This window comes from Nansenia antarctica, assembly GCF_963989245.1.
Source record: "Nansenia antarctica genome assembly, chromosome: 11".
Taxonomy (NCBI): Eukaryota; Metazoa; Chordata; class Actinopteri; order Argentiniformes; family Microstomatidae; genus Nansenia; species Nansenia antarctica.
This window is the reverse complement of record NC_137681.1, coordinates 10,876,167-10,886,166: the sequence shown is the minus strand read 5'-3', so window position 1 is coordinate 10,886,166 and position 10,000 is coordinate 10,876,167. Positions and strand designations below refer to the sequence as shown.

Sequence of the window (10,000 nt, the reverse complement as noted above, 5' to 3'; positions counted from 1 at the left end):
TGCTCTGAGTGACTAGGCAGATAGCCAATCAATCAGGGTGGCACCTAGGGTGGCCAATCAGATTTCAGGGGTGGCACAAGCCACCCCTGCCCCCCCCCCTGGACACGCCCCTGCCTTCAACATGCCTAGTGCGTTCCACAACGGACCTTGCCCTGCCATGCGCTAAATTATACTGGATTTTCTCCGGTGTCTGGGAATTCGCAAAGGGAGTGAGCAGCCATATAAGAATAAGACCACCTGATAAGAATAAGACCATTATATTATTACAGTATAAGCAGCACTTATTTTCTGGCATCCCCCCAGAAATAAAAACAGTCAAAATCGTCCCCCTCTTTCGTCCCCCTCTTTCCATACGTCATTTTATCAATGAAAGTGGTATTACTGCTATTTCAAGGTGCGAGGGGGCACGCACACATGCAATGACATTTTTTCCAAGTTACTGACACTGAAGTCACTGACGCTGAGGGGATGCTAAAATTGTCCTCATATGATAAAATCCACCACCTCCCCTGATTTTCTTTTACAACTTGAGTACTGAGTATAAGCATGTGCCTGGTTAGTTGTCATGATCAAACGTTACAAATGCAACTTACCGGGAAGCCACCCTTCTCTGCCCTCTCCCGCTTCCAGACGAACGCCTACCCTATATTATAGCACTTGTCTTAATTCAGCCGCTATAATTGAGCCGCTATCACAGGGCGTTAATACAAACCTCATTCACCTGCGTTCATTTTACCTGCGTTGGTATTTAAAGAAGGAAGCACGTACGCAACTTTAAACCATCGCAGCCCGTTTTATAAATAATGCTTACGTCCGTTTAGAAAAATGTGCGTACGTGAAAGTCAAAGATGACGTTCAAGTACTTTTTTATAAATGAGGCCCCTGTTGTCTGTCTGTCTCCTCAGGAGTGGGTCCCACCTGTGAAAAAGCATAAGAGGCGAAAAGGCCACCGCAAAGGGGCGAAGGACGGACCGTAAGATTGATTGATTGATTGATTGATTGATTGATTGATTGAGAATGTTTATCTTGGTCCCTTATACAATTCATAATACAGATATTAAAAATGTACACAGTCACAATGCGTAACACCAGGTCCAAAAAGGTGTAGGCTGAAGCCATGGCTTGATGAGAGTAAGATGAGATCAATCCCGAGATGAACATGACAGCTACCATCCATACAGCATTGTTTGTTTATAATGATTGTCTCCTTCCCTGTCCTTCCTCTCTCCCTCCCTCCAACCCTCCCTCCATCCCTGCCCTTCCTCTCTCCCTCCCTCCAACCCTCTCTCCATCCCTGCCCTTCCTCTCTCCCTCCCTCCAATCCTCTCTCCATCCCTGTCTTTCCTCTCTCCCTCCCTCCAACCCTCTCTCCATCCCTGCCCTTCCTCTCTCCCTCCCTCCAACCCTCTCTCCATCCCTGCCCTTCCTCTCTCCCTCCCTCCAACCCTCCCTCCATCCCTGCCCTTCCTCTCTCCCTCCCTCCAACCCTCCCTCCATCCCTGTCTTTCCTCTCTCCCTCCCTCCAACCCTCTCTCCATCCCTGTCTTTCCTCTCTCCCTCCCTCCAACCCTCCCTCCATCCCTGCCCTTCCTCTCTCCCTCCCTCCAACCCTCTCTCCATCCCTGCCCTTCCTCTCTCCCTCCCTCCAACCTTCCCTCCATCCCTGCCCTTCCTCTCTCCCTCCCTCCAACCCTCTCTCCATCCCTGCCCTTCCTCTCTCCCTCCCTCCAACCCTCTCTCCATCCCTGCCCTTCCTCTCTCCCTCCCTCCAACCCTCCCTCCATCCCTGTCTTTCCTCTCTCCCTCCCTCCAACCCTCCCTCCATCCCTGTCTTTCCTCTCTCCCTCCCTCCAACCCTCCCTCCATCCCTGTCTTTCCTCTCTCCCTCCAACCCTCCCTCCATCCCTGCCCTTCCTCTCTCCCTCCCTCCCTCCAACCCTCCCTCCATCCCTGCCCTTCCTCTCTCCCTCCCTCCAACCCTCCCTCCATCCCTGCCCTTCCTCTCTCCCTCCCTCCAACCCTCCCTCCATCCCTGCCCTTCCTCTCTCCCTCCCTCCAACCCTCCCTCCATCCCTGTCTTTCCTCTCTCCCTCCCTCCAACCCTCCCTCCATCCCTGCCCTTCCTCTCTCCCTCCCTCCAACCCTCCCTCCATCCCTTCCCTTCCTCTCTCCCTCCCTCCTTCCCTCCCTCCCTCCCTTTCCTTCCTTCCTCTCTTCCTCCCGCTAACCCAAACCTCCCTCCCTGTCCTTCCCTGACCTTCCTCTCTCCCTCCCTCTAACCCTCCCTCCTTCCCTCCCTCCCTCCCTCTCTGACCTTCCTCTCTCCCTCCCGCTAACCCTCCCTCCTTCCCTCTCCTCCCTCTCTGTCCTTCCTCTAACCCTCCCTCCCTCCCTCCCTCCCTGTCCTCTCTCCCCCAGTGTGATGATTGGAGGAGTGAAGGTGCGAGCTCTGTATGAGTACGTGGGAGAGGAGGGTGATGAGCTGTCCTTTAAAGCAGGTGACAACACAGTGGAGTGGCATATGGAGGATGGGATTTACAGTAGTGTATACAGTAGCACTTCTCTAATACTCAGAGGGCATTGGGAATATGTTAAATCAAATATAGCATCTTAGTACAACGTGCATACATAGTAAGGCTTTAACAATGATCATCAGAAAATGTTAGATCTCTTTAAATCACTGCACTCACACTCAAGGCATGGACATGCTACAACATGTCTGTGTCCCAGCCAATCAAATGGCTCGTCCTAACACCTGTCTCTGTTCTTCTCCCCCTAGGGGAGGTGTTCCTGAAGGTGGAGGAGGAGGACGACCAGGGGTGGTGCAGAGGGATGACGGACACAGGGAAGGAGGGATTCTACCCAGCCAATTATGTTGAGATCGCGCAGTGATGTCTTGTTCTGCGAAATGACTGTGCATGTCTTCATTGAACATATGGTGCAAGATAACTTTCAAATTTAGATTTGTACTTTTAAATCTTACGAAGTAACAATTAACATGAAATGTTAAAGTCCATGGTTCAAAAAGAGAGATATTTTCAATTTCCTTAATTTTAATCTTAATTTAACCTACCACGGTTTAAGTATTTTGTGCAATATGAATTAACTTATAAGTGCCTAGACCACGCTGTGTATACTATCAGAGCAGGGGCTCTCCCCCCCCGCCCCACCCCCCTGTGTGTGTGTGTGTGTGTGTGTGTGTGTGTGTGTGTGTGTGTGTGTGTGTGTGTGTGTGTGTGTGTGCGTGTGTGTGTGTGTGTGTGTGCGAGTGTGTGTGTGTGAGTGTGTGTGTGTGTGTGCGTGTGCGCGTCTGTGTGTATGCTCATGTGCACAAGAGAGAAAGTATAAAAGAGAATGTGTGTGTACTTCTGTCACTTAAGTTATTTGATCATTATTCTAGTAGATAGCCCCTGACCAGGAGCAACAGGTTTACAGTGATTTGATTTGTGTGTATGATGTCACAATCAAAAAGTTGTATGTTTACGCATGCTATAGATGTAGAATTCAAGTCCGTCCTGCAATAAGGATGGATTGCATTTTCAAAATAAAAGTCCTAACTCTTCAATAAGTTTGCTTATGTTTGTCGTCAATTGTATTGACACATGGCTACATTCTGACAGGGTGAAATGATATGCCAACTTCTTTGATCACCCATGTTCAGATGAAGTGCTCTTTGATCTCTGTCAATATTTCACCACCTGTTGTGCATTGATATCTGTACACACACACAGAGTACGCACTCAAGGTGTTAATGATGTGTACACTTGTATCATTAAAAGGTGGTGTATAATTAAAGGGTGGAGTACCGCAATGTTTACTGCGTTATCTCTAAGCCTGCTGAGCCATCGGCTATTCTGGGCGTCTACTGTATTTAGAACCTGTATTTACTCAACTGTCATATTTCCGACAGTCATCAGGACTAACCTGTCGGACAGCTTGTTTTAGATTACCCCATACATACGCACACACACACACACACACACACACACACACAAGATATGAGTGAATGACGTCATCACACACACATACTTCAAGCAGCTCAGTAAAGGAGTAACCTTTATGGTCACACTATACCGTCAGTTTCCAAGGCGTTGTGCGCCTAAGAAAAGCTTGAGGTAAGATGACAGAATAGCTGGTCATTTCACGCAATACTATCGTATGTGTTCAATGTATGTTTGTTGTCTTCAATTTGACCATTGTTCTGACAATGTTACCAAGAGCACTGTTACTGATTAGCTTGTGGTGTCTGGCTGACTACCACTGAATGGGCATAGACAGACTGAGGATTAGGTTACATAATCGTGGGTGTGTTTATTATTATAGCCAATGTCAGAAGTCAACAGCTTACAGTACGTTGACTATACTAAATCGCAAAACGACATAAAGAGACCAGGAATAAGAGCGTCATTGTGAAAGTGAGGATTATGCACATGTTTCATTTTAAACCTAGTGTCTCTGTCTGACTTTAACCCTCTGTGTCTCTGAGTGACTGATTGCATAACTCAACCGAACATTGAGTGATCCATGACCTTACCCGGTTCAAATGGTAAATGCTTGGTATGGTTAATGGTTCACAGACAGGTAGAGCCCCCAATGGAATTTGCCTGTGGGTACGTTTACGTACCTCCGTCAACCAGTCAGAGGGTGGGCCAGAAAATAAGTCCAAATCTCATCAAACGCTCAGGTGAGATTGTTTTCGGAGAGCTGACTCCATGTGTATAATAATGTCAGTTTTCACATCATATATACTAAACACAGTCCCTCTCATCTCTCCCTCAGCTCTCCTGCCTCCCCTGAAGGCGGTCCGCCCCCGCATCCCTCCCCCTCCTCCCCCCACGCCCCCCAAGGAACCCCAACACCCCCACCACACCCCCTCTCAGAGGATCATAGGACACATCACTAGCAATGTAGAGGTGAAGAGAGCTTCAAGCCCCTTGCCATCCCCCTCCCCACCCCCCTCCCCTCTGTACCAGAATGCAGCCTTCCACCAGAGAGGAGGGTCGGAGCTCCCAGATGCACCCCCGTCTCAACCGATCACATCCCAAACACCTCGCAAGACAGGTATGGTATGCTATTACCTGTATATCAATGCTTTTGACTAGTTTGGTTGTATGAGGCTCTTAAGTATTGCTACACTGAAATACTATATCTTATTACAGCTTCACCATTTGTAATGAAAACATACAGAACTGCAATACAGCAGGTCAACTACTGTAAGTTCATTGCAACGAATGAAGCCTGTGTGTAACTACCTTTATCATAGATAATCGAACCGTAACAGGTGTCATAAACTGTTTAGACCATTTAGAAATGACCATAGGCTAACCACAACATTTAGAAATGACCACAGGCTAACTCTGTGTCCACCTCCCTCTCCTCCTCCAGCTCTGCTACCTCCAAACATGCAACGCTCCCTAAACAACCAAGTACAACCTTACATCCAGCCAATGCCGGCAGCCCAGACCACTTTCTCCCTCAATGGGCTGATCTATGACCTTCCTAAGGAGGAATTGGACGTTGGGTTACGTCAACATCCATTAGATCCAAACGCAAAAAGCATTGGGGGAGAGACAAAGCAGCTGGTCGCCACGGGCAATGGTCAATCAACTACACAGAAATCAGGTGATAATTGTCAATTACATAATCTTTATGTTTTAAATCATTAAGTTATGGTGAGGTTTTAGTATAAACCGTAGCACTATTTTTAATCCATTTTATTCTTTCACCATTTTGTAATTTCTTAAATAAATACAATAACAACAACAATAACCTTTTGTGTCCAAGGCCAATATAGTCCAGAGTTTGAGTCTCCCAAAAGTTCATTGTAGGCTATAGATGTAAAGATGGGAATGATGAATGTGATGAAGGTTATAGCCAGGGCCAACGTCAACATTGAATGCCTCTGTCTCTAGCCTCAGCTCCACCCCTGCCTCCCAGACCGCCATTCTTGATGTCCTGCCCTGAGTACCTGGTTCTACTGCCTACGTCCTCCACCAAGTCTTCTTCACCCACCTCCTCTTCCTCATCCAGCAGATCCCCCTTGTCTCCTCCCATAGCCAGAGGTTTGTTCATTCTATTCTATCATTAGGTAATCTGCTAGCTATGTTCAGTTGCTTGCAAATTCAACCTTTATCAGTATCCCTGGTTAACACAATCTTGATTTCTCCCTACACACAACTGCAACAAGCACAACTGTAAGTGCAAAGCTGCAAAGCTGCAAAGCAATGCTTTCCATGACAACATCAGCCTGCTCCAAAAAAGCGATACCTGATTTATGAGTACTGTGCTGTGCAACCATGATTGACAATGATGAAGTGTTTCATTTACTCCACAGGATCCGGGGAGAAGCAGCCGTTGCCAGGGAACCCCAATGTGATCCTGGTCAGCCTGGGCAGACTGATAGAAGAGGAAAACGGTTGGAGCATATTTCTCTTTACCGCCATTCTTCAGTGGTGTTGGATGATGATGATGAGTTGACCGACATGTGTGTCCCTCCGCAGTGCTGACCATCCAGGGACAACCCACCTCCTGCTCCCAGTGCGGCTCTGTGCTGGACTCCTACTATGACAATGTGGTAATATGGCCTTTACCTCTCTACTGGACATAATGATACTGTAAAATATGAAAAATAGAATAGTTTTCAAGCAAACATTGTGATTCCCTCTAAGGTATTCAACGATATTGACCTAGGAGACTATGATATCATTCTCTATCTAGTGATGACAGCTGCACAATGTAGTGTTCCACCCTTTTCCCACCTTCCCTCCTGTACTCCAGGTAAACGTCTGTTATTTCTGCCAATCATGGGAGCCAGCGACACCCTCCCCTCCCACCCCTCAGCCCCGCTGCCCTCCGATTGGCTGTGAGGACAGCCTCTTCCTGTTGACCCCTGACCTCAAATGCCTATCAACCTCAGACGCTCTGCTGCTGTTCTGTATCGACATCTCTGGGTCCATGAGCATCACCTCACAGGTACAGATCAGTGGAGGCTGGTGGAGGTAGAAATCGGAGGACAGGCTGATTGTAATGCATGGAATGGAATGAGGAAAGGTATCAAACACGTGTGTAAAATTGTAAAACATTTTCAAAGACTCATGAGTTTCAAAGACCTAAGGCCTATTTCTCTCAAATTGTGTTCACAAATTTGTTTACATTTTGTTTAAATTTGTGTTAGTGAGCACTTTTTATCTCATGTGCCGAGGTAAACCATCCACCTGACAGGTGTGTTATATCCAGATGCTGATTACACAGCATGAATATTGCACAGATGTGCCCTAGGCTGGTCACAATAAAAGGAAACTCTAAAATGTGCAGTTTTATCACACAGCACAATGCGACAGATGTCGCAAGTTTTGAGGGAGCGTGCAATTGGCAGGAATGCCCACCAAAACTGTTGCCCGTGAATTGAATGTTAATTTCTCTACCATAATCCGTCTCCAAAGGCGTTTCCGTGACATGGAATTAGAATTGGAAATGACTTTGGAGACGGCTTATGGTAGAGAAATTAACATTCAATTCACAGGCAACAGCTCTGGTGGACATTCCTGGAGTCGGCATGCCAATTGCATGCTCCTTCAAAACATGCAAAACCAAAAGTGTTGCGTTTATATTTTTGTTCAGTAAATGGAAGGTATTCTAAGCTTTTTTCTCACTCTTAGTTTTCTGTTAGCTACATAAAGGTAACAGAGTGCAACAGGATCATCGAGAGAGCCCTTTAGCATAAACACTGCAATTTCAGTTTTCGGGACATTCAAATAAGCAGATCATCCATCTCTATGCCCCCCGTGCTAGGTGATGGAAGGAGAGACCACTATCCATAGGTCACGTCTTGAGGTAAGCTCTTTGATGATTTGGATGGAGAGCGCTTCAACACAATGACATTGAAGTTGGAGGAAGATAAGACTGCAGAATGTAGTAGTGGTGGTCTAGTGGATAGTGAATTGGACTTGTGATCGGAAGGTTGTGAGTTCAAATCCCGCCTGAAACCACACCACTACTAGTGTGCCCTTGAGTAAGGCACTTAGCCCTCAGTTACTCCAGGGGGAATGTCCCTGTAATTCGTAATTGTAAGTCGCTTTGGATAAAAGCGTCTGCTAAATGGCCAAATTAATTAATTAATTAATTAGAATGTAATAACTGATTCACAGTAATGTGCCAGAGTTGATCCTGGGACTGTGGCCTGTGTAGGGCAGGTGAGGCTGGCGGAGGTAGAAGGAGGACGGACTCATTGTAATGCACAGGATGGAATGAGGAAAATCAGCATTACAATGAGTCTGTCCTCTGGATTTCTACCTCCACTAGCTTCCACTGGTGTCGAGGCTGCTACTGATCAATGTTGCTCTCAAACCAGTTTGTCCAGGAGGCGGTGTTGCAGTGTGTTCACAAGCTGAGTACAACACAACCACACACACGTGTAGGACTCATCACCTTCAACAACCAGGTAGAGTATTATTATTATCTATTATGTATCGCTGGTTTTCCCTTTCCTAACACCAGGGGAGCCACCCCTCCTAAATTTCGTTGTTTGGTACCTGTACTGTAGCAATGACAATAAAGTCCATTCATTCATTCATTCATTCATTCATTCATTCATTCATTCATTCATTCATTTGATCAACTGTAGCCTATACCTGCTGTGTTTGCCATCTTTGAATGCCTCAGTTAGAATATTGTGTGTTTCCATGTATTTTAGAACACAATTTTCAATTGTCATTGGTTTAAAATTGTCAATTTATGTTTTGCGTGCTCTTTCATGCACTGAAAATATTGGATGCTATAAGCTGCTTCTTCATAGTGAATCCAACATTTTTCAGATTAGATTGTTATCTGTAGTGAAGATAGTCATGTGATGTTTCTGTTTCCAGGTGACTCTGCATGGGTATGATGAGTTAACGTCGCGCTTCGTGAGGGGAGCTGAGTTGATGGACAGCGAGTACCTGAAGGAAGCAGCGTTCAGCTCCCCGAGCCCGCCCCCTCTCTCACGGACCAGAGACGGTCTACAGAGAGAGATACTGGGGTAAGGGAAGCAAAGGAAGGGAAGGGGAAGTTCATCAACAACAAACAAGGGTCTCAACTTGTGCATCATGACGGCATGTGATCCAAAAGTGGAAAAGGGATTATATGATGAACAGCTGATTTTCAATGCAATATCCGAGCAACTCAAAATATAGAAACACACTATTGCGTGTCTATATAATAATGTATTGTCCCCTTTATTTCTCCTCATGAACAGATTGGCAGCGTGTGGAGCGACGGCTCTGGGTCCAGCTGCTCTTCTAGCCATTGCAATGGCCTCTCGGCAACCAGGGTCAAAGGTCAGTACATGTCCTCCTTATGCCTTAATTACTATCATCTTCCTTATGCCTATCAAGTCCTTTCAGATCTACTCGAGTGCCTGGGTGGGAGGGGTTAGGGCTTGATTTGGGATTCTGTTTGGCTTATAACCAATAGGATCTCTCTCTCTCTGTCTGTCTCCTCAGGTGATCATCTGCACAGATGGGAAGGCCAACACAGGGCTGGGGAATCTAGAGGTGGAGGACAATGATGCTTGTACGCTCCTCTCCTCCACCATCTTATACCAGGACCTGGGGGAGTACGCTGCCAACCAGGGGTGGGTTTGGACCTGTACTATACATTTTCACTGTCATCTAGGCAGTCAATAACATGAGTTAATATTTACTCAAAATTGCTTGGTGTTTGTTGTATAAACATTGGGGTACTGTGACATTACTGCCATTAACAGTGGGTCCAGTCCTTTGGTAGCCGCACTATAGCTGTTAACGAGAATGAATTGTTAACCTCTCTATTTTTCTCCCTCTCTCCCCCCCCCCCCCCTCTCTCTCTCTCTCTCTCTCTCTCTCTCTCTCTCTCTCTCTCTCTTAGTGTGACAGTGTCAGTGATGTCCATAGAGGGGACAGACTGCAGACTGGATGAACTGGGGAGACTAGCAGATCGCACAGGGGGTAAGGTGGGTGAGACGTTACTTTAGGGATATGGCTTT

At 46.6% G+C, this 10,000-nt stretch overlaps 1 protein-coding gene and 1 pseudogene across 2 annotated transcripts in view; both read left to right on the top strand.

Moving 5' to 3' along the window:
- The window catches only part of LOC308167074 (protein kinase C and casein kinase substrate in neurons protein 3-like), a gene marked incomplete at both ends in the record, with an annotated part of 9,089 nt that extends 6,197 nt beyond the window's left edge, over nucleotides 1–2,892 (top strand). The window contains 3 exons of the mRNA XM_080541433.1: nucleotides 906–973; nucleotides 2,419–2,498; nucleotides 2,780–2,892. Coding sequence (XP_080397559.1) covers nucleotides 906–973; nucleotides 2,419–2,498; nucleotides 2,780–2,892 — 261 coding nt within the window. The remainder of the gene's footprint in view (nucleotides 1–905; nucleotides 974–2,418; nucleotides 2,499–2,779) is intronic.
- Nucleotides 2,893–4,593: 1,701 nt separating this feature from the next.
- LOC308167788 (circularly permutated Ras protein 1-like) overlaps nucleotides 4,594–10,000 on the top strand; it is an 8,498-nt pseudogene continuing 3,091 nt past the window's right edge. Inside the window, exons 1-12 of the transcript in view lie at nucleotides 4,594–4,684; nucleotides 4,780–4,832; nucleotides 4,974–5,061; nucleotides 6,335–6,415; nucleotides 6,501–6,574; nucleotides 6,841–6,972; nucleotides 7,792–7,833; nucleotides 8,351–8,440; nucleotides 8,865–9,016; nucleotides 9,233–9,314; nucleotides 9,480–9,610; nucleotides 9,883–9,967. The product of the transcript in view is annotated as a circularly permutated Ras protein 1-like (transcript). The remainder of the gene's footprint in view (nucleotides 4,685–4,779; nucleotides 4,833–4,973; nucleotides 5,062–6,334; nucleotides 6,416–6,500; nucleotides 6,575–6,840; nucleotides 6,973–7,791; nucleotides 7,834–8,350; nucleotides 8,441–8,864; nucleotides 9,017–9,232; nucleotides 9,315–9,479; nucleotides 9,611–9,882; nucleotides 9,968–10,000) is intronic.